Source organism: Sciurus carolinensis, chromosome 1, assembly GCF_902686445.1.
Source record: "Sciurus carolinensis chromosome 1, mSciCar1.2, whole genome shotgun sequence".
NCBI classification, from domain to species: Eukaryota; Metazoa; Chordata; class Mammalia; order Rodentia; family Sciuridae; genus Sciurus; species Sciurus carolinensis.
In genome coordinates, this window is record NC_062213.1 from 196,392,855 (window position 1) to 196,416,368 (window position 23,514).

A 23,514-nucleotide genomic window follows, 5' to 3' on the forward strand; every position below is an offset into this window, starting at 1 on the left:
GAGCTGTCTAGGTTCCCCCAGGCTGCGTGCTGCAGCTGGCACCCTGTGGGTGACCAAGGAAGGCTGTCCCCCGGCTGGTTGCAGTCCCAGCAAGTAGTTTGGGGCAGCTCCCTGAGGCCCACCGCCCCGTCCATGCAGAGCGTGGCCCGGGAATGGTCCCGCCGGGCTATCCTCTGCCTCCTCCACCAGCCTTAGCCCAGTCCAGCCTGGCCCCTGGGCCCCTGTGCCCCACTGCGGGCCTCCTGGCAGCTGCTCAGGGCCCAGCCTGGGAGATGAGCCCCTTCCCCACCCTTCCCAGCAGGCCTGGAGGGGACGTTCCAGGTCTGGGGTCTCCCTGCCCTGCCCTGCCCAGCCTCTTGGGTGCTTCCCATATGGGAAACTCATTACCCACCCACGGGAGCCAGGCCTGCTCAGAAACCCCCTCCTGGGTCCCCGTTGGTCCTCCTTCCTCCTTCCCGTGCTCCCTCTTCCTTTCCTTCTCTCTCTCTGTCCCTCCAGCCCCCTTCCCTGGGGCCTCCACCACCTCTGCCTCAGGTGCTGGTGGCCTTGAGCCCCTGCTGCACCCCGCGGCCCACCCTGGCCCGACCCTCCGGGCCGGCTATGGCCCGCCCTCACCTGCACGCGCGCCTCCGTCAGCTTGGTCCTCTGCGCCAGCTCCTCGCGGGTGTAGATGTCGGGGTAGTGGGTCCTCTCGAAGGCCTTCTCCAGCTCCTCCAGCTGCTCGGCCGTGAACGTGGTCCGGCTGCGCCGCTGCTTGCGCTTCAGCGGGAGGTCGGGTTCCGACTCCACGTCCGAGCCCTCATCCAGCCGGTTCCCTGGAGCCCACGAGAGGAGAGAGTGGGGCTGAGATGGAGGTGCGGGTCTGGGAGGAGGGCGCCAAGCCACGGGCCCAGCTCTGAACTCTCACTGAGGACCAGGTCCCTCCCAGGCACAGGGGAGCTGACCCCACAGTGTCTATGGAAACAAGTCCCCCGCCCCAGGAGACGCCCCCGCCCCAGGAGACGGCCAGCACTCTCTGGCAAAACCATCCCTCCTCCTTCTATTTTTTAAAGCTAATCCCCCATAGTTGGGCATTTAGATTATTTCCACTCCCAGGAGGGATTCCCATGACATAAGACTCAGGGGGCCCTTTCATGGTGAAATGCATTTGTCAAAATTCATAGAACTATATTCTTCAAGAAAAGGAGGGTTTCACTGCATATTATCCGTATCTCAAAAACCCAACTCTGAGTAAAAGCAAGGTACAAACCAGTGTGCGGAGATGGATCTGCTTTTGGAAAAGCACGCACAACCCGGTAACCAAGGCCTGCAGCCGCCAACCCCAGGGGTGGGACGGCGCAGTTTTGGTTATACCTGTATTTAAGCGATGGTCATTTCAACCAGAATGTTGTTGGATTTGGTGGAAATATTGCAAACACGAAGAGAAGGAGGGAGAGGAAGGAGGAGCCCCCGTGCACCCCAGGGGCGTGGGGGACTCAGACTCCTGCCTGGCTCTGCTCTGAAATGCCGGGGACCTGGGAAGGCTCGTGTCCCCTGGGCCTCAGTTTCCCCATATGTAGCACGAAATGTCTGCACCGTGTGACTTCCACAGACAGGCCCTTCCTGCGACTTCCAAGATCTCTGAGTGAGTCCCAGCCTGGAGGAGGGGACCTCACCTGGGTGGTCTTGGTCAGACCATGGCCCGCACTAATTTCCCCCCTGGAGCCTGGGGGTAGGCGAAGGCTTTTGTTTCCTGTGCAAAGAGAGCAGGGGAGCTGGAGCCAGCTTGCTCCCTGGCACTGGGAGGGACTGAGGCCAGGAATCCATTTCTGCCCCAGTTCTAGTCTGGGGAGGTTGCAGGAAGGGCTTGATCAAGCTTCTCAACTGTTGGGGCTGTGACCAAACTGGCTCCCCACCCCCACTGATCCCCTGCCTCTTGCCCATTTCTGACGCTGTCAAGTGGGCACTAGGAGGGAGGTCCCTGGGCAGGACTCGGATTCTCTACCCACCCCACTAGGAGGCCTGTGGGGAGCATGGGACAGGGGCCAGTGAGAGAAGGAAGCAGCGAGCAGGAAGGAAGGCGGAGGCCAAGGAGAGCCCCTGACCCTCTTCCCGCGCCCACTCCTGCTCTCTCCTTTCCTCTTTGCCTTCCGGTGCCACGCTGCCCTGTCCCTTCTTCCTCCACCTTTGGAATTCCAGGGGGCACCTGGGTTTTAGTCATTCCTTCCCCAGGGTTTACTGAGCATCTGCTCTGTGCCCAGATGGACAGGTGGGACGCCATCCCCGAGCCCAGAGCCTGAGACAAGGTGGGGCAGCCCGGCGTCAGGGGCCCATGTGACAGGTGGGAGAGGCTGAGTCACGGGACAGCAGAGCGAAGTGTCCAGGCTGCCAGGGTCCCCCGACCCTCAGACTGCTGTCCCGACCTGCTCACCAACACCAAGTCTCGCCCTTCCGCCAAGCGACGTCCAGGCGACCCCGCGGAGCCAACCTCCGCATACACTCAACGGAAGAGAGGCGAACGCGGCCCCTCAGAGGTCCAGAGGAGGGAGGGGACGGCGGCAAAGGCCTTGCCTGCTGAAGGGCAGCTCCTCACCGCGCTGTCCCCGCAGGCACGCGGGTGGGGCGCGCCTGGGGGCCCGGCTGGTCTCCGCAGTGCCCTCGGCCCTGGGGTCCCTTGTCTCCGTCCTGTTAGCTCATCCGTTGGGAAGTCGCCCTCGCTTTATTGGCCACTGCCAGGCTGTCCCCAGCTGTGACATCGTGCCGTGCACCAGGGCCCCCAAGGCAAGCCAGTCCTACCTTCACCCCCAGGGGCAGACCTGGGCAGAGCCGAGCCCCTCCCCTGCCCTTTACAGCCCGCTGCCAGCGGCCAGTCCCGCCTGTCACTGAGAGCAGACCGCGGTGGGCACAGCTGGTCAGGGGCTCGGAGCAGAGACAGCTAATCCCGAGGATTCCCTTCCTGAAACTCACGGCGTGACCTTGAGCCTCTGATGGACACAAGGAGAGCAGGCCCCTGGGGCCTCTGACGGAGGACTGGTGTTGGCAGGCGGCAGGGAGGCAGGAATGGGCACCCAGAGGGACCCTCGAGCTCAGGCAGGACAGGGATCAGGGCTGCCAGAAGCAAAGCCAGGCACAGAGGTTGTCCTGAGAGCCAGGAGGCCGGCCAGGCGGCTCAGCTGAGGGAGGAGGCACAGTCCCGTCCAGGAGGACACCAGGCTAATGCGTCTGCCCACCTCCAGAGCCGCGCCGTGCACAGAGCCTTGGGCAGTGCTGGGAACGTTCTCCACCCACGCTGTCCAGTGGGGTGGCCCTGCCACCCGTGGCGTGGGGCCCTGGGAACCGCCTCGTGCCGCTGGAGAGCTCAGTTTTCCACTGTATTTGATTTTAACTTAAATCTGCAGAGCCACGGGTGGCTGGTGGCTGCCCGGCCTAGACACCACACCTGCTTCCCTTCGTAACGGGCAGGGCAGCCTCGGGCTCAGAGCTGCCCGCCGGGACACTCTCGGTGGAACTGAAGGATGCGGAGCCAGTTGGGGCTCCCATCCATTTACAGGAAAAGACACCCCTGCTCCCTTGCCGGGGGCATCGGCTTCCTTGAACAGGGCTTGGAAGACGTTTCTGTATAAGGTTAAATATTAAGGAAAGGACAACAGCCGCCGGGCCAGGACCCAAACTGTGGCCCCGTCAGCAGACGACCCACACCTGCCTCAGGCGGAGGCACCGAGTTCAAGGGGCCTCCTTCCACCGCCCTGGGCTCAGTGCCGCGGCCCCATCTCAGGCCCCGTTCTCCAGGGGTTCTAGGCGCACCGCGGGCCTCTGGCTCTGGTCCCCGTCCTCCGCCTCCCCAGGCCTCGTTCTCCAGGGGTTCTAGGCGCACCGCGGGCCTCTGGCTCTGGTCCCCGTCCTCCGCCTCCCCAGGCCCCGTTCTCCAGGGGCTCTAGGCGCACCACGGGCCTCTGGCTCTGGTCCCCGTCCCCCGCCCCCCATCCCTTGTTCAGCAGGGATCTGGGGATCCGTGGAGCCAGGGAGGCAGTGGACAGGAGCCGGACTGAGGGAGGCAAAGCAAGGCCCACACGTTTCTGCCTTGGAAAGGATCTGGAATGATCCGCTTGGATGGGGGCGTTGCCGTAACGACCCTTGGGATGCTGAGAAGGCAGAGTGAGACTGTCCTCCGCCCACAGAGATGCAAAGACATCTTGAGAATGAGCCCACAATCTATCTGTGACTTCACCCCCTGCAAGAGAGCCCCACCAGCTCCCTGGACTCGGTAAGAGACCCCCACTCAAGGGGGGGCTTCTCTGTGCTGGTCTCATGACAGGTCTGTGATGCTGGGACAATTGGCTCTTGTAAAAATAGGGAAACCAAGGCTCAGAGAGGTTCAGTACTCTAAGGAGGCCACACAGCTCCCACAGGACCACATTCTATCCCTGGAGAAGGATGGGGAGGAAGGGACTCATCAGGAAGGAGTGCGACAGTCTTGGTCTAGACAGGAGGCCGGGTCTTGGGGACCTGAAAACTGGATCCTGGTCTTTCTTTCCCTTGCTGTGTGACCTTGGACAAGTCTCTTCCTGTCTCTGGACGTCAGTTTTCTCAGCTGTAAAAATGAGGGCAAAAGCACATCCCTGCACGCCACACCGGATGGCTCTGGAGGTGCAGAGGACTGGGTGGGTAGAGAATCCGAGCCCTGCCCAGGGACCTCCCTCCTAGTGCCCCTTGACAGTGTCAGAAATGGGCAAGAGGCAGGGGATCAGTGGGGGTGGGGAGCACTGTTTGGTCGCAGCCCCAACAGTTGAGAAGCTTGATCAAGCCCTTCCTGCAACCTCCCCAGACTAGAACTGGGGCAGAAATGGATTCCTGGCCTCAGTCCCTCCCAGTGCCAGGGAGCAAGCTGGCTCCAGCTTCCCTGCTCTCTTTGCACAGAACAGAAAGGGCACAGGCAGATTGTTATTAGTGACTGTGACAACGAGGGTGATGGCGGAAGCGGGGAGGGGCGCCGGGGCCAAAGCAGGGTGAGACGGGACAAAGAGCCCCCAGGCCCGCCAAGAGCCTGCCTGACTCAGCTTCCCGCCCCCTCCCCAGGACCCCTTTAGCCTCCGAGTTAAATTAATCAACAGGATTAAGTGGAATTGGCCACAGAGAGAACCTGCACTGGGCCGAGTCTTCCAGCACCAAAAGCGAGTCGCGGAGGCCAGCGTGGGCGGGGTGTGCGGGGAGCGGACATGCGGGCGCATTCATTAGACCGACACCAGGTTGGGCGGCGGCAGGGAGCGGCCTCCTGGTCAGTCCAGCCTCTCCAGCAGCTGTGCGGTGCCCTGTCCCCAGGGCCAGGCGCTGGTCTGAAGGCGGCCCCAGAGGCGGGCACGGCCGGGGCCCAGGTCAGGTGCCTGGATCCCGTCTCTGCCCCTGTGGGACAAGGAGGAAACGGCCACCTCGGGCCTCCCCCTCGGGCCTCCCCAGCCACGGGCAAGGGCAGCGTCTGCCAGGGAGCCGCCAGTCTGACGCAGGAGGCAGCACCTCGTCCTGGAGATCTCCCAGTTCCGTGGCCCAGACTGACCGGGGCAGCGGACAGGCATCGACCGCAGGACAGCCCGGTGACTCGCGAAAGCCACAGAGCAGCCTGAGGACAGAATGAGGGCCGGGCGGGGCTGTTCGGCTTGGCAAGACTGAGTGTGGGCAGGAGCCGGTGGGGGTCAGGGCGGAGTGCAGCCCAGGCCAGGTCGACGCCGGCGGGTGGACAGTTGCTGGGGCGACGCTGGGCTCTCCCTGGCCACTGCCTCCTTGCGAGCCCCCGTCCACCTCTGGGAACCCGTCACCGACGGCCGGGTGGGCCAGGAAGCCTGGGCTCTGCCAGGAGGCCCCACGAGCCCACTGCCCGGCGTCTGGACACTGTGAGCCACGGGCTTCCCTGTCCCGCTCTGGCCTCATGAGATGAAAAAGCCGGGCAGCTCCCTCTGCCTGGTGGGCTGCCCAGGCCGCGGCGTGGCGTCCGGCTCACCTGGGCAGCCAGCGCAGGGCAGCCAACCCGGCGAGGCTTCCTGGGCCCATCCGGACGGCGCTGGCTCCCCCGGCTCACCCGTCAATCAAGGCACTGGCCGGCTGTGGGCGTGCCAGTCATGGCTGGAGGTCCCTGAGCTCGGCCGGCTTGCTCACGAGCGCGGCGGGGGTTCCTGGAGGACTCACGTCACACTGCGCGTTACCACCCGTGTGGCCCAGCACGCCACAGTCTGCACGCTGCTTCACTGTCCCAGTGCTGTCCCTCTAGACCACCCGAAGGGTCCAGGGGGCCGGTCAGCAACATTTACAGGTGCTCAGTGGGGTCCCAGGCTGGCAAGAAGACCCAGGACCCAGCACTCCCGGCCCTGAGACAGACTCGGCTGCCGCCAGGTCCCTGGGCGACGGAGAACTCCATTTCTGATCCTGAGGACCCAGGCGGCTGCCGCCCACCCCTTCCCTCCTCTCTTTTGCTGGAGGAAACAGGCAGGAGCGAGGTGCCCATCTCCCTGTCCCTGTCGCCCCAGGTCATGGAGGCCAGCACTGGCCGCGAGGCTGGGGTCCTGCTCTCCGCCTCCCATGGCAGACGCCCTCCAGCCCGGCCCTCATTGCACTTTAACATAGGCCCGGCGCCGAGCTGCGTGCGGCACAGAAACGAATCACATAATGGTTGATATGCGTTTTAATCAAGTAATTCAGGCAGAGCCGAGAGCCGGCGAGTACGGGCCGGCCTCCCTGAATACCAAGCAGGCCTGGGCGCGGGCCTCGGAAAATGGAAAAGTCATTTACAGCTCAGCTGGAGGCCGGGCAGGCGCCCTCCCGGCCCCTCCGCCAGAACTGCTCAGCTGTAACCAGCGCGGCCCGGCTGGGTCCTGTCTGCGGAACCGGGGCCGGGCCGGGGCCCGGAGGCGGGGGCCAGCTCCGTTACCCTCCCAGGGCCCGCGTCTTCCCTTCTCTTGGGTGCCCACCTCAGCACTGGGCATGGCCACGCACTCTGACGCCCTTTCCTCCCCCTGGTGCCTCACAGGTGTCCAGCCAGCAGCAAGGCCAGGAGACTGGGCGCTCAGTCCACACCCGCAGCCCGGCCCTGTCCCGCAACTGCAGGCCTCTGCCCGCCCGGGCTGTGGCCTCTGCCTCTGCACCTTCCTCGGCCGCTCTGGCCCCGGCCAGCTCCTGCGGTCTGCAGCCGGCCCAGCCAGGAGCACAGAGGCTGGGGTGCGGCTCCTGACTCCGCGGGTTCTGTGGCCTCCACACTGTGGACCTGGTCCACGCAGGGATCCGCACTCCTCTCCCCAGCACGCGGCATGGCTGCACATGCTGGGTATTTAACTGTCTGTCCCCAACACTCTGCCACCAACTGCCACCCGCTGCCAACCCTCGAGGGTGGTGTTCTCATCGGGCTTCGTGATCCTGGCTGAACCTCCTGTGCTTTTCACAGAGGGGCCCCTATGCAATCCCCGCATGAATGAGCGAATGAGGGACGGACTGAGTTAGTGTCTTAAGGACACGGAGTCGTGCTGGGGACCCGAGCTTCCTGGGGACGCCCTCCATCCGCTCTGAGGCGCCGGCCTCTGTGCTCCCGTTGCCGAGCAGAGCAAAGTTGTCCACGCCTGGTTCATTCACATGTGGCTCCTACTCTGTCCCCAGTGCTGGGCTTCAGAGGTGACAGTGGTCCAGGCCTGTGCTGGACGCGCAGGGGAGAGGCGTGGAGGGGAGACCAGGTGGACCCCACTCAGCTCCCATCCCTGGCCCTACTTGACACCCCCAGACACACACCCTCTTGTCCTGGTCGCAGGGACCCCAGGACCCCAGCCAGGCACCCTGCCCCACGCAGGCTGCACAGCTCTGGCACCAGGCGGGGGTCCCCAGCCAGGGGGAGAAGGGAGCAGGGGCTCACGAGCGGCAGGAGGGCTGCAGGGGCCCCTGGAGAGCCGTCCTTGGCAGAAGGAATCTCCATCAACTCCCCCGGTGCTGCTGCCCTCGGTGGCCCCACGGCCCCTCCCCTGCCCGCTCCCCAGGCACGTATGGAAGAGCCGGAATGTTCTGTGTCCACCAGGCATCTGGGGACTCCATTATCTCCAACCCCGGGTCAAGGCAACACGGCCAACCCGCTGGCCCCAGAGGAGAGAGAGCCAAAGCTCAGCGTCTGGGACAAGCCGGGACCCCCGTCACGGCTGGATCCTTCTCTAGGTTCTGAGCGGGACCTCCACCCACTTCTGAGCCCTGCGGGCAGCCCTGCCCCCGACCTATCCACTGGGGACCCAGCAGGGGCCACTTCCTGCTCCTTTCTCAAGGGGCTTCTTAGCTGGCAAAGGGTGAAACCCGCCCTGCTGACCTCTGAAGGACCCCAGGGACCTCTAAGCAGACCCCGGGCCTGAGCGCCTTGCTTCCTGAGGCCTCCCGGGGGCGGGCGCCATCGAGGTGAGGATCCTGGTGGACTCAGGCGGTCTGGACTCCTGCTTTCACTCTCCCAACCCAAGACAGGGGTTGGAACTTCCACTCCGCCTCCAGCACTTGTCAAAACCCTCCCTCCTCTGGGAAGTCCCATGTGGCCTTTGGGCTGCAGATTTAAGTTCCGAATCCTAGGTAGACAATTTGTACCACAAAATGTGGGGCCCATGTGGGGTGTTGTAGGATCATGGCCCTTGGTGCTGATCTCAGGCGCTAGAGGGCACTATTTATATGTTCCTGCCAGGAAGGAAGAGACCTAGGAAGAAGGAAGTAGTACTGCTTAAAGTGGTACTGTGTAGTTATGTGGCCAGAACTCAGAGTCACGTTTTCTCGGGACAGATCTAGAGCTTGCTTTTCTGCACTGAGTTGTGAACTAAGCACAGACGGGAGAGAAGAGATGGGTGTCAAGGACAGGACACTTGGTCAGGGAAGGCTTCCTGGAGACGAATTCATATCTAAGGTTCACCTGCCTAAGTCATTGGTTGAGGCAGAAGATGTCCTGAGGGCCCTTCCAACTTGGTCTCTTTACCCCATTGCAACGACTGTGGAGTCTGGAAAGGGAGGATATTTGGAGCAGGAACAAGCCTACTACGTGGAGCTCAGTTCAAAATCGCCTGCACGCTTCCTACGGCATTAAGAGCATCTTGCAAACAATCGCCCATTTCACTCCCTGCTTCCCTGGGTTATTTTAATCATTCGCTCCCCGAGTCACCTGGCAAGCAGGGAGCCGTGGCTGGGGCCAGGCCCAGCAGAGCGCACCACCCTGGCACCTGAAGACCTTGCCCACCTGGGCCTGTGGCATAGGCTGTGGTCAGGGCAGCAGGCAACCCTGGGGAGAGACGGGAAGGACAGTAGCTAAGGTTAGAGGGACAGGTTCCAATCTGGGCCTGCCTCCCACTGGCCACGGAAGCTGGACGTGTTCTTGAACTTCTGAGCCCCATTCTGGTCATTTCCAAAGTGAGGGTGGTGCTCGGGGCGAGGAGGAGGGGAAGAGAGAAACCTGGGCAGAGGCCGAGCCCCCGACGGTTGGTGACAGGGGCCAGGCTGACCAGGCCAGCCTGACCTCTCAGAACGAAGCCTGGCGGGGGCAGCTGGCACAGGTCCCTTGTCCTCCCGGGGTCTCCATGTCCTCCCTCACCCTCGGGGCCTCCTGGGCCTGCTGACAGGACGGGAGCCTGGGGAGGTTCGGAGGTGCCCGGGCCATGCTCCGAGGAAGCCGCTCCACGAAATGCAGAGACCTTCGTCTCCACCTCACAGTCGTCCCGCCTGGAGATCAGAGTCACACAGTAGGTGCCCAGTAAACGGCATCTGCCACTGTGACCGACACGGTTCCAGTCGGCACCTCTAGACGATAAGAGCTCGAGCTGCCCGATGGGGACACTTGCCTGGCAGGAGACACCGAGGTGAAGGACGAATGAGCGGCGGGCGCGTCTCCTGGTCGCCTTCCCTATCCTGCCCTGGCACAGGCACGGCCCCAGCCCGGCCACACCATCCCGTCCCCAGGGCCCAGGTCCAACGGCACCCACAGAGAGGAGAGGGGGAGGGTCTCAGGTAAGTGACACAACCCGGCACAGAAGCTGCAGGTGGGAGGGCGCTAAAGGACCACGGGGGATGGGCCCTCGGGAAGTGGGTGTGGGGTGGCCCGGGGGCAAGGGGAAGCCACGTCCCAGGACCGAGCTGGGAAGTCAAGCCTGCGGCTTCTCCCAGCTCCCCTCCTTCCTCCCGAGGCTGCAGCCAAGAGGAGGCGAGGGAAAGGGCTGTCCCTGTCCCCCTCTCCCTCCAACCCCAGGGCAGAAAGCTGGGGTCGGCTGTGCTTGGAAGACAGGGCCCTGCGGTCACCAGGCTCCTACCAAGGGCCTGGGAGGACCTGCATCCACAGGGCAGATGTGTCGGCCTCACGGGTCCCTTCCTGGGTCTCCCTAGAGCTAAGCCCAGGGTTGCTCTTGGCCCATTTTGCAGGTGAGGACACTGAGACTCTATAGGGGTGAGTGGCAGAGACAATGGAGCCAGGCAGTTGGCCCAGCTGGTGGACATCCCAGGTCCCCCAGCACCGGCCAGACAGGCCCTGGTACCGGCCCGCAGCCTGGGCCATGCCCCACGCCACTTCCAGTTCCCCTGTCCTCCCGACCTGGCCTTGAAGTTGGTCTTGTCCACGAAGCTCTCTGTGACTGCTGCCCAGAGAACGCCGGTCCCGCCCCGGCCTTGACCTTCCTGCCGCTGCTCAGCCTGGACATCCACCCCCCGCCTTAGAGGAGAGGTGTCTGCCCAACACTCCTCAGCACCCGGTTGCAAGAGGCTCACTCAAACTTCTTCAGCTGGGAACTGCGTCTCCCCCTCAGTCGGGTGACACCTGGCGTGGAGACCGTGCCTTTCCAGGACGGCGGGGGCTTCCTGGAGGCCGGGAACTGTATTCCTCCTATTATCCTGGGTGTTACTCCAGGGTAGAGCAACTGGGAGCACTTCTGTGGTTCCTGAAATTCAGAACATTCTAGAATGTTCCAGAACAAGTCCCTAATAGGATCTGCAGTCATCAGTTAAATGAAGAAACCGTGGTCACGACAGAGAGAGCGTCCCCGGGCCCACGGACTCTCTCCCAGGTTCCAGCTGCTTGCGTTCCCCGCAGGACTCATTTCTGCCTCCTTCCCGTCCGCGCTCCCTTTTGCCAACAGGCCCCCAGGAAACTCTGACCCCTCAGCTCTGTTGCCACGGAGGTGTGGACATCCCACAAGCGCCCACACCCAGAAACAAAGCTGCAGCCCAGCTTCCTGCCCCACCGCAGGGAACCATGCTCAGGGCGTGGGCAAGTCCAGCAGCGGGTGGGAAAGGCCCGCCATGTCCCTCGCCACGGGAAGGAGAGCTTTGCCAGGGAGGCCCGCTCGCTGCAGTGTGGTCACCTCCATACCCACCCCAGCAAAGGCCCTGGCTGGAGTTAGAGTCACCTCCTGCTGCCTCCCAGGCAAGGGAGGACAGAGAAGGGACAGTGGGTGGGAGGGCCAGCTCCCAGGGCTCTGCAGCACCAGGAGGGTGCCCCTGGGTGACCACAGGTGACTGACTATGTCCAAAGAGCCTGTGCAGAGCCTTCTGAATGTGCCGGTGCAAAGAAACGACGAAAGCCCACGGGAACCAGTGTGCCCATGAACTCCCAGCTACTGGGGAGGCTGAGGCAGGAGGATGGCAAGTTTGAGGCCAGCCGCAGCAACGTTACGCCCCTGGGTCCAGTCCCCGCACTCGGTCAGATCTGACCTCGGCACACTCACACCTGTGCCGAAATGCCGCGCGTGCCCCAAACGGGAACAGCTGCTCTGTGTCCACCGAACGTTCACCTGCATCTTAAAAACTTAAAAGACTCACTGGAGAACTGGAGAGGGTCCCCAGGAAGCTGTGAGCTGGTTCCAGGGTCCCCTGAAATCTGTTTCTGGCTTCACCCCGATTTGCTATGTGCCTCGCCCAAGCCCTTCTCCGAGTTCCATTTCCCCCACCCCGAAAAGAAGGGATCCCTGGGTCTCGAAGGCTGACCTGGGAGGGGGCCCCGGGGGGACCCGCGGTGTTCGTAACTTCACCTCCAGAGCCCAGTACCCTGCGCACAGTAGGGCTGGCTTCAGTGAATGACGGCACCGCTGATGGGCTGGGGCGGCAGGGCCCCCGAGATGGTGGGTTCCGTGGGGGCCTCGCCCCTCGGCCTCACATTCCACCGGGGCCCCGCCTGCTTCCCCTCGTCCCCGAGCCCCTCTCCCTCCCAGAGGAGCCCCTCCCTCCCGGACTGCCGGCCGGGCAGCGGGCAGCGGGCAGCGAGGCCTTTCAAGGCGCGTCCTCCGCCGCCCCCTCTGACCTCCCTCCCCAGCAGCCGGTCCTGCCGTGTCCCCGTCCATCTGGGCCGCCTGGCCCTCTGCAGCTGGCCTGGCCGGGCGTTCTCAGGCAGAGGCGGCCCGCAGTGGAAGGTGGTGGAAAAGTGTGGACAAATTTCTGATTTGCAACACTCTGGAAGGAACCACTGCCATTGTCTGAGGACGAATGTGTGAATAAAGGACGGCGAGGCCGGGGGAGGGCGCGAGCTAACGGTGATCCCGAGGCGCTGGACCATGGCGGCCACTTAGCCAGACGATGGCTTATTTCTTAATCACTGTCACGCGCTGCGTCGGGCGGCGCCCCGCCCTGGAAAACTTGGTCCCCAGCAGACTCCGGCTGGGCCAGGCCTGCGGCTGGGAGGCGGGGGACAGCCGGGGAGGCGGGTGACCACCGTCCCTGGGCCCCATGGTCCCTGCCCCTCCCAGGTGCCTGCCCCCCAAAAATCCCCTGTGGGAGGAAGTGAAAGGAAGGCTTGAACTCGGGGTCACGCCTTCGACGCGTTAACTCGGAAACTCCAGAGCTGGCGTTGAACACGTGCTGGGGACAGGTCCCCAGCCCGCCGCGGAGGGACAGCGGAGGGACGATTCACCAGCTCTGGCTTCAAAAGCTGCTTGCAGGAAGCAGCTAAGGGCTCCTGTGGGGCTTCCAGCCGTGAATCCCGACGGAACCCACGGGGCAGGGCAGGGCGGTCACAGGGGGTACGAGGAGAGAGGACGGCTCTGTGGTGCAGTCACATTGCGCTGGCTTCTGTCCCGTAAAGCAGTAACAGGGGGAAGAAGGGAAGCCGACGTTTATTGAGGGTCTACTATGTGCCAGGAACTCCACCCGCGTTCCCTCCTTCCACAGAGTCCTCGGTCACCGCGTCACAGGCGGGTGCTCCTCCCAGAGCGCTCGGAAAGGTGTGGAGACCTGCCGGGTGCTAAGCAGCAGAGTCTCCTTCAAACCCAGGTGAGCGACGCGCCAGTGCCAGCCCGCGGCTCCCGAGCTTTCCGGGCATCTCCGTCACCGTGGCCCGTTGACAGCAGGCTGGGGGCCCCGGAGGGAGTTTCTGGCTCAGTCGGAGGGGCCTGGGAAGTTGGTGTCCAACAAGCTCCAAGGGCTGAGGCTGCTCTTGGTGCTGCTGGGGACACACTTCAATTCTTTTCCTTTTTGCCAGGATTGAACCCAGGGGTGCTCGGCCACTGAGTCACACCCCAGCTCTTTTGATTTTTTGAGACAGGGTCTTGCTAAATTGCTAAGGCCAGCCTCAAACTTGCTGTCCTCCTGCCTTGGCCTCCCCAGCCGCTAGGACTTTCGGGTGCGCATCGCTAGGCCACCCTTTGGGGACCACTGTTTTACGGAAATGCAGAGGAAACTAGCAAGAAAAGCAGGCAAAACCGTGCTACTCAGCAAAGAGGGAGCAAGAGTCCGGGGGAAGCCTGCCGTGCTTCTCCCCCGCTGTCAGAACAGAGACGGAGACAAGCAGGGAGAGCCGAGCCCCCAGCCCCGCACGCCAAGCCCGGATGCTCCGCGCTCGACGACGCTCAGCAGCGACAACTTGGCTGGACTTCCTCTGGGGTGCCCGTGACTGTGTCACCAGATTGGCGAAACCCAGGAGGCCCAGGAGGCCTGAGCAGAGACCCGGCCTGGCACCCACCTGCCCCTCTCCTCACCCCTTCTCTCCAGCCCTCTTACCTAAGTCCCCTCCCCGTCCCCACGCCCGTCCTCCATGCTCAGTAGCCAGAGGCGTCGCTGGCATTGGCAAGGGGCAAGAGCTGCCCCTACATGAAGAGAGTGCCCTTCAAAGGCTGAAGCTGGGGCCACACCTGACACAGTCTCCTCCACCAACGGTCTTCCAGCCCCCCAGCTAAACGTGGAGGGACCATGTTTCTGCTCCATGAGGACAAGCATTTTGATTGATCCATCAGTTCGGTACTGGGGGTTGGTCCCGGGGGTGCTGTGCTACTGCTTCCCCAATCCTTTTTTTTTTTCTTCTTTGAGACAGGGTCTCACTAAATTGTGGAGGCTGGCCTCAAACTTGCAATCCTCCTGTCTTAGCCTCCCAAGATGCTGAGATTATAGAAAACATTTTTTGTTTGTTTTGTTTCCTTCGCTGCTTCATTCCCACTTCCCAGCGGAAGACCCGGCTGACACTCAACACACATTTATGGCACGGATGAAGGAGTGGATGGCCTCTTTCCCCATGCCCAGATCTGTGCAAAAACTTGCACTGTTCCAACAGATGCCTACCCCAGCCTGCTCTTCAAGCCAGCGTGATTGTTGGTGAGTATGTCAGCATTGTCGTGCGCGATAATCTCATTAGAGATGTATTTATGCGGCACCAGACACCTGGCCACACGCTGAAAGCCCCAGCAAGCCAGCTGAACACTTCCAAGAGGTCTGGAGCTCGGCCTCTGGAAACCCACGCACGGACGCTCCACCGAGGCCCCAGCTGCATCCAGTCAGAGGCCCCCAGATGCAAGCGCGCGTCTTCCTGATGGGGATCCTCGCCGCCCCCCGGACTTTGAGCCTCTCCCCGCAGAGCCCGGCGTCTCTGGAAATGGGCTGCTGCAGGGGAGCCACTCTTTTTAAAGGAGTTAAAATCCAATTTGCTCCTGCTGCTTACGCCTTTTCTAGTTTGATGTATTTTTGATAAAAAAAATTTTTTTTTGATCAATAAAAATAAAATCTGCTACTCGCACCCTGCAGCAATTATTGCCCTGAGCCGGGTTTGCTGATCTTGATAGAATAAATGATGTTATTTTCCCAAAATGTGGCCAGCCATAGGTAACAGTTACATTAAAATAACTGCAGGCTGGTGGGATCCAAAGACACACGGTTCTCGGAGAGCAAAAACCATGCTTCGAGGTATCTGGGGGCAAGAGCTTTTCGTTTATTTAAGGAACTGCAGGTGGGGGCAAGGGGAGGAGCGGGAAGAGTGAGATCAGGGTAGATGGTGGCCTTGACCATGCCAGGTGCCAAGCCTTCCATGTGTCTCCTCAGGCACTGATATCAACCTAGTTCTAAGGAGGAGACCAGAGAGGGTCAGTGACTTACCCCAGGCCACACAGTTCTAGGTTGCAGCATCAGGACTTGAACCTAGACCCCTCTGCCACTTCATTTCCCTGCATGAACTCAGGGCCTGAAACTGTAGAACACGCTCATGCTGGTGCCTTGACGCTCCTGGCCTCCTCCTCTTCTTACCCCAGCGCCATACCGTCCACACTGCCTACTCTGTGCCACCTCGCGTGTGTGCTTATGATTCCGGGGACAATTATTTTCTGCACCATGTCTCTGAATTTTAAAAAGTTGCTATTTTCTGTAAGAGGACAGGGGATAAGGAGGCAGACCTGTCGTCCCAGGAGGCTGGGGACCTGTGGCCAGGTCCGGGGGGCAGAAGTGAGAGGAGGAGGGAGAGTCTGGAGGGGAGGGGGATGGGCAGGTGCCCAGGGTGAGGATGCTGGTGGTCAGGTGGTCACCTCCCGAGTGTGGCAGAACAGAAACTACCCAGAGTGCCTGGTACTGTCCTGCTCGGCCACACCCTCCCTCTCTTCTTCCTGTGGACTCCGCCAGCAAGGAGCTTCGGCCTGTCTGTTTTTAAATGAGGAAAAGGAGACAGGCGTGGTGGCATTTGCCTGTAATCTCAGTGACTTGGGAGGCTGAGGCAGGAGGATTGCAAGTTGGAGGCCAGCCTCAGGAACTTAGTGAGACCCCGTCTCAAAGTAAAACATAAAAAGGGGCTGGGGATGTGGCTCGGTGGCAGAGCACCCCTGGTTCCTACTACAAAAATAAATAACAGGCCCACAAGCCCTCGCTGGCCCGCGAAGGAAACAGTCCCCAGGTCCACCCTCGACCTCGCAGGCCTCCTCCCGCCCAGCCCATGGGGCCTCCCAGCCCCAACCTCTGGCTCCGTCCCCTCCTGGGCTCGGCCCTGTCCTCTAATTAGATTGCCCTGGAAATAAGCGTCCATTGTGGAGTTTTGCTAAAGGCGAGCTGACTTGGCGATTTCTCTTCTCCTCTCCTCTTGAACAGCTCGCGACGTCTGGAGGGGGCTCCCCCCATGGCCTGCGCCCCGCAAAATCAGCCTGCCTCCCGAGCACCCGGCCTTCTCTCCAGGGAAATGGAACGTGGGGTCTGTCCTCCCCCGGCCCCTGGCTGCTACCCCGTGAGCGGAATGTTCTAGTCTCCTGGTCTTCCTCTACCCCGCGAGCGGAGCCCCTGCCTCGGTGCCCCCGCCGGGTCCTGCGGCCGCTCCCCTTTGAGTCCTTTGCCTGCAGAGAACTGGACGGGCTCCAGCACCTTTGAGGCCGGCACCGGGCGAGCCCAGGGCTTTATTGGCCCCATCGGGTTCCCGTTAGTGTCAGAGAGTAAATCACAAACAAATGGGTCCCATTTCCATTTCTGAAGGCGCCCCCCCGCTGCCCGCCGCCTCACTTCAGGCACATCCTCCTAAGTGGAGCCTGATGGGACCAGGACCAGGTGGCCTGGTGCTGTCACAGGGGCCCGCTGTCTGTCCGTCTGTCCTCTGCACAGCTGCAGCCCCTGCCTGCTGCCTGGCACCTGCCCCGCGTTCCCCTGTGACGGATGGACAGACAGACAGCAGGACCCCCTGGGCTGCAGAGCTGGACCCGAAGTCCCAGGGTCCCTGAGTTAGGGGCTGAGCACTCTGACCCAAGGGGACAGAGATGGAGGGGAGGTGGGTGGGGACAGGTGTGCGAGGCCTGGGCTACGTGGCTGAGGAGGGACGGTCCCGGGCCCGGGTGCTCAGGAGTGCACACCCTGTTCCTGGCGCCCTGAGCAGGGCCAACGAAGGCCACCCGCTGTCCCCCGATCTCTGGCCCCCACTCTCCCGAGGGGGTGGAAACGGAAGGGACCTCAGCTCACCGTGCAAGTAACCGCTCTGACAACCACCGCGGCCTGCAGGGCACCCAGCCACGGCTGACTGTCTCCTTCAGCCCCCGACTGGGGCGGGGGCGCGGGAAGGCGCAGGAACCCACTCAGGACGCTCAGGACGCTGTGGGGAGCGGGCCCACGGCCACGCCGGCAGCTGTCTGCATTTCCCCGTAAGAAGCGCAGACAGCCTGAGCCCCTGCCACCGCTCAGAGCCGCTACACAGCAGAGCGGGGACCTGCCTTTCTGGGGAGATGGCTTCCCTTGGGGACTTGGGCTCAGGGTCTGAGACCTCCTCTCTGTATCCCAGTCTGTTCCAGCTGGGAGCAAACTTAGTCCCAACTCCTCATCTTGCAGATGAGGAGACTGAGCACAGAGAGGGGATGCAACTTCCTAGAGGTCACACAGCAGATCAGAGGGGGTGCTGGGGCCCAAGCCTCCGTCTATTCCTGGGGAGCCCCAGACACTCGGTGTGTCACTGTGGGGTGGAGGGTGGCTGACTGCACTGGCCAGGGCACCTTGGCCAAGCACCAAGACCACAGCCTCAGAATGTCAACTCCAGGACTCTAAAGATGTCTCAGTTCCTCCTGGCCCCGCCCTGAGCAGAAGTGGTGACACCCCAGCCTCAGGGCTCTCTGGACATGGGGGAAGAGAAGCCAAGTTGGGTTCCACAAGGTGCCCTGGCTTCATCTCTCTGAGCCCAGCACCCAGGAGGCCAAAGGGCATACATGGGGACAGGTAAGGAGACCCCACCCGAGGTCCCCCAGGAAAGCTGACACAGGCCCTTGCCACATCCCAGAGGCCCCGACATGTCGGTCAGGGAGAAACCTGAGGCGGCCAGGCCTGCGCTGAGTCACTGTTTGCTGAGGGTTACCTAAGCTGTGCCCAAACAGGAACCAACCCGGTCTTACACCAGGGCTCCAGACACACCCGCTTGCCCAAACCAACCAGACTCACCCGAAGGCAGAGCCCTCCTGGGGGAAGACAGGCCAAGCCGGGGAATCACGGGGATCCAGAGAAAAGTTTATGTAAATGTACGCAGAGTCCTTGGTACCTGGTAGGCCTCCAAGGGTGGGAGCCACTATTACGCTGAGCAAGCGTTTACTGAGCACCTACTAGGTGCCAGGTGCTCTCTCACCCTGGTCTCCCTTCTGATCTGCCTGGCGGCTGTGAGGTGACTCCCACAGTCCCTGCTTTTTGCAAGCAAAGAGGCTGAAGCTCAGAAGGTGTGGCTCAGGCACCCGCGTGGCTGGGGATCTGCAGCTTTACTCCCGGCCCCAGCTGCTTGCTGGCGTTACCTGGGGAGCTCTGAGAAATAATGTGCCCTGCTGCCCCGTGTGGTTTCTGAGTCTGGGGGCAGCTCGGCCCTGGGGTTCCTAAAAGCCCCCTGACATGGATCTCTGTGCTGCAAGGGTGACAGTCGCTCTGTCTGGGCTCCGGAGATTGGCTGAGTTCCGCTCCCGTGCAGCTCCAGAGCGGTGGCTCGGGAGGCTACTGGGGGAGCCGGGCTCTCGGGGGGAGGGGAGGCTGCAGCGGAGGGGGGCACTGTCCGCTGGCCTTGGCCGAAGGAGGAAAGGCCAAGGCTGGCCTCCAGAGCCCTGTGCTGCCTGGACTGGTTCAGGGACGGGACCCCAGCCCCAGAGGACAGGGGCCAGAGCGCATGGAGTGAAGAGCAGGTCACCTGGAGGTCATTCCCAGCATCCCCCTGCCTCGGCTGCCTTCTTAGAGTTCTCTGCATGGTCCTCAAATCTCCACCCCTCCCCATCCCGTCTCTGACTTCAGAGAGGAGACATTTCTTACGTCTAACCTCCACCCGTCGGACGCGTCCTCGGTATCCATCCTGGGGAACTGGCCCCTTCTGCTCCACGGTCGGCTGTGGGTCTGGCTTCCTGGGACAGGGTCCCTTTATGAGGGTGTGTGCGCGCCACGCATCCTTTCTTCCTCGGCGGGTCTGACGGGTCTGACGATGCAGGTGAAGCTCAGTTCCCAGCCTGCCCCCCACCTTCCCCCAGGATTCACACTGACCAAGGGCCTTTGAGGTGGGAATCTTCATTCCCCCGACTTGACAGATGGGGAAAAGCACAGAGAGGTAAAGCAGCATGCACAGCTAGCTGTGGTAGGGTCAAGACTCGAACCTGACTCCTCGGCTCAGCTGCTGAGCCAGGGCGAGCCACCTACTGATCTGCAGCAGGAGGGAGTGAAGTCAGACCAAAGGTCTTGGTAGCCCTAAGCCATAGTCCTCAGCTGCCATGGGGAGCTATGGAATGTCTGAGGGGCTTTCTCAGTTACCCCCAAGGACCCCGCCCCCGGCCCACGGTGGAGCCGCGTTCCCCTGGAGCCCCCGCCATCCAGCAGTCTGGAATTTTCCCCAGGTGAGGAGGGGAAATTCAATCCTGCTTCCTTTGCTCCGAACTTGCCAAAAGCTTGTTTGCTCTGGGAACTCTGAGAGGCCCGCCAGGCCGTGGCCTCCTGGGTTTCCAGCTGACTTTGAAAGCCTGACCTGGGTGAGCCACTGCCGCACACCACCGGGGTGAAGGGCTGAGCCCCCAGGACTTTGCCTGGAAATGGGGGGCACCTGGGCTCTGTGACGGGCCAGACGCCTGCACGGTCACCCTGGGCCACCGCCCTTTCCCCTCCCAGTCCTTCCCACGGTCACCAGCCGGCACCGCCTGGACTCAGGGGCTGGGGAGTAGTCCGCTGAGCCTCCCCGAGCCCACAGCCTGACCACCGTGTGGGGCGGTGTCACGACAGACCCAGGCCAGCCTTGGTCTTAGGTCCTGGACCCCAAGGTGATTCCAGGTGACTTCACGATGATCTGAGACGGGACGCCCGCCCTGGCACAGCCTGGGAAGGAGCCACCAGGGACCCCCTCCTTGCTCTCCTTCTCTGACAGCAAAATGCCACTCTTTCTGCACAAGCCTGCATCTCTCGAGCCCCAGGCCAGGCCTGCCTCGTCTGTCCCTCACCTTCTGTGGGTGAGCCTCACACCTGTAATGGAGCTCAGGTGGCCCATGAAGCTGAAGCTCAGAGAGCTGCTATCATTTTCCTAAGGACACACAGCACTCAGGATTCTAACTCCGGTCCGGCCGACTCCAGAGTCTGGCAGGCCTTGCCATCACCCTCCACTACCACAGAGAGTCCCTGGAACGGAGGCTCAGCACCCCCATGGAGCCCCTTCAAAGCCAGCAGGCTCCCGGAGAGCCCCACACTGCCGTGCTTCCCCTGGGAGCCGGGGCTCCCTCTAGGAGAAGGCCCAGGACGGAGGTCCGACCTTGGCTCCCCAGGGCCTCGTCTTCTTCGTTTTAAAATGGGGGTAGGACTAGATGGCCAAAGCCCCTCCCGGCAGGTCCGGCACTGCATCACTTACTGAGGGGTCGGCATGACTGAGCCTGGGCGCCCCCACTGCAGAGGAGGGGCCATGGGGTGCTCCTGGGGGTGAGGACCGCAGCGTCCAGCAGCCGCGTGACCTGTCAAGTGCTGGCCGCCCGGCACGGCTGGCTCACGGAAGCAGCTCTTTCCTGGGTCGCTGGCTGTCTCTTGACCATCCCTCCTGTGTCCTCCGGGCTTGGAGGACGTTCAACAGTGGGGAGGGAAGAACCCAGAAGTGGCCATGAGCTGGGGGCCAGGAGTGAGTCCCCACGGCCTCGGGGGAGGGAGGGCGTCCCCGGCAGGACAGTCTGTCCGAGTCCGGCTGCTCATTCGCTGTGAGGCCTTGAGAGAGTCCCCTCACCTTCCTGGGGCTTCCGCGCTCGTCTGAGAGAGGGAGCGGTCAGCGTGGACACTCCCAGGGCTGACGTCGCTTCAGCCTCCAGACCCCACCTCAGGTTCAGATCCTGGACTGGGAAGGAGGCCTGCAGCTCAGGATCCCTCCTGGTTAATGTTTCCACGTCTCCCTCCCTTCTCTGTGCTCGGCGGGGAGACCAAGGAGTGCTGTGTCCCCGAGGAGTCATCTTGACCGGGCTGGTAACTGCTGGCCTTACCTGCAAGGCCACGTTCAAGTCCCAGACTGCTCCTGCCTGCTGGGGACATGTCGGTACGGTGGCAAGTGGGGCTAGAGTTCCTATTTAGAATCCTTCCTCTGAATGTGGCATGGGGCTGATTTCCCTGAGTGTCCCCAGAATGTTCTAGAAGATTTAGTATCAGAAATTCTGAATTCAAATTGCGGCTGGCCTACTTTCCACCAGGAGACGTGAAGAAATCATGCTCTTTCTCCGGCCCCTCAGTCTTACTATCTGTAAGATAGGGGTAGCGATAGCTCCCTGAGTTAACAGGCCAGGTGAGGAGGCAGGGCTGGGCGCGTCTGTCCCCACCTCTGGGAGCACTGTGACGCCAGCAATGGATCACACGCAGCCAGGGGAGATGTCAAGGAGGGAGCCTCTCTCCCAGCCTCCAGAGGAGGCTAGGACAGCAACCCTCTCGGCCATATGAACACGGGTGTAGATGCTTCTCTCTGGAAAAACATCTAGGAAACCAGGCTCTGGAACTGTCCGCTGTCTTTAAACTCTGGGGCGTAGGGAACGCGGAGACAGACTTTTACCTTCTGCGGCCTTCAGCATTCCAATTCCTTTTTCACATCAGGCGCGTCATCCGTCCACAGAAAGCACCGATACGATGTTTCGGGGTGTGGAAACCCGCCATCCTTCTTGTTAATTCCAAGAAGAACCCTGACCCCACCTGCAGACTCTGTCACCCGGCAGGGGTGGTAGGTGGACGGATCGAACGAATGAGTGACCTGCGACTCCGATGCGTCACAAAGGTCCCTAACGGGAGGCCACCAACGAGCAGCCCTGAGAGCTTCCCGGGCCAGAGGTCATCTCTAGGCCCACACTGAAGACACCAAAGCGCTGTCCCAGGCTTCAGGATGCCCAAGCTCCCTGTCCCCGCCCCCCAAGCCTGCCAGGGGAGTGACCGCCTTGGCCTCCGAATGCGCACCTGTCCCTGGTGAAGCTCAGAGCAGCCCTGAGGACACGGGTGCAGGCGGAGACCTGGTCGTGCCGGGTTTAGGGCCAAAAAATAAATAAAGCCGCCTCCCAGATCCAAGCCCATGGCTTCGCCTCCTCCCTGGAGATGCTCTTTGATTTCCAAACAGGCTGGAGTGTGAGGCCAATAAAGCCCCCTGTGCCCGTAAACAAACAGGCAGCCTCCCCTCCCGTGCCCCCGCCCACCCCCTGCCACTTGAAGGCAAGGGCAGAGGGCAGGGCCTCCCGCCATTGTCCCCGGGTAATTAATTGCGGTAATAAGGGGCCCTGCTCAGCTTCAAAGGCCAGGCCCAGCGCGGGAGCCCCGCGCTGTGTGCAGCCACAGGCAAGGTGGCCCCGCACCCCGGTTCTGGGACCTGTGTGCACAGGGGCAGCTGCCCACGGAACGCGCCCCGGGGCGGGCGGCACAGTCCTATCCTCGGAGGAGAAGGCCCAGGCTCACGGAGGCCGTTTCTCGCCTCTGGTTGCAGAATAAGGAAAAAGGCCGAGTTGGGACAGGAGCCCGGCCAGGGTCAGGCCTCCAGAGGGGCTGCAGGGAGGGGCCGGCCACGTCCTTGTCTCAGCCTCTGCTTTCCCACGGGGACCATGGGGGGAACCGACATCCAGTCGGAGGGCTGTGGCCCATCAAGGGCAGGGTTAGGGTGGCAGCGGTGGCCGGGGGACAGTGCAGTTCAGAAAGTCCCTGCACAGAGGCGCTGAAAACGAGGAAAGATGAAGACCAACTCATTCCATCTGGGGGACCCCAAAGCCCGACACTCCATAAGCCTGTGGCCCCCTGGCAACTGGCACCCCAAATGGAGGTGTGTGCTTGCCTGTTGTCCACCCCGCCCAAATGGGGGCCCGTGGGTCTCCTGTCCACTGTCCCCACGCCCACCACCCCCACGGCCAGGAGGGCCCCACCTCCCAGATCCCTCTGGTTTTTCGCTCAGGATTCCTGAGCCCGAGGACCCGGGCTGGTTTATAGCCCTGCTGGCCCGGTGGCCTTGGTCCTGGCTCAGGTCAGCTCTCTGGGGCGAGGAGGGGCTTTTTGAACGTGCTCAGTGCAGGTTACTAGGGTCAGGGGTCACAGCCCTTCCCTGGGGGAAGTTCGAGTTGAATCGCGGGAACATCAGCTCTCGTCTGGAGGGGTCTTTCTCCCCGCCTCCCGCCCTGCCTGAGACCCGCCTTGGTCTCTCCAGAGAGATGCGGCATCTGGCTTTCCCGTTTTCTTCTCTCCTCGTTTTGCCCTGAAGCCAGAAAACACTCCAGGGCCTGGCGGGAGAGCAGCTGGACGTTCGCTGGAGGCCCGCTTTGTTCTGGACAGTGGGACACTAGCCCGCAATCACCCCACCAGCAAGGGCGAGCCAGGATTCCAGCACAGGCTGGTCTAAGCCACAGCCCAGCTCCCTCCGCCAAGCCGGAC

At 62.2% G+C, this 23,514-nt stretch overlaps 1 protein-coding gene across 2 annotated transcripts in view; it reads right to left on the bottom strand.

Moving 5' to 3' along the window:
* Positions 1–23,514, bottom strand: part of Pax7 (paired box 7) — an 88,291-nt gene that overhangs the window by 39,409 nt on the left and 25,368 nt on the right. For both annotated transcript variants that reach the window (XM_047516487.1, XM_047516483.1), the window contains exon 5: positions 616–815. In XM_047516487.1, coding sequence (XP_047372443.1) covers positions 616–815 — 200 coding nt within the window. The remainder of the gene's footprint in view (positions 1–615; positions 816–23,514) is intronic.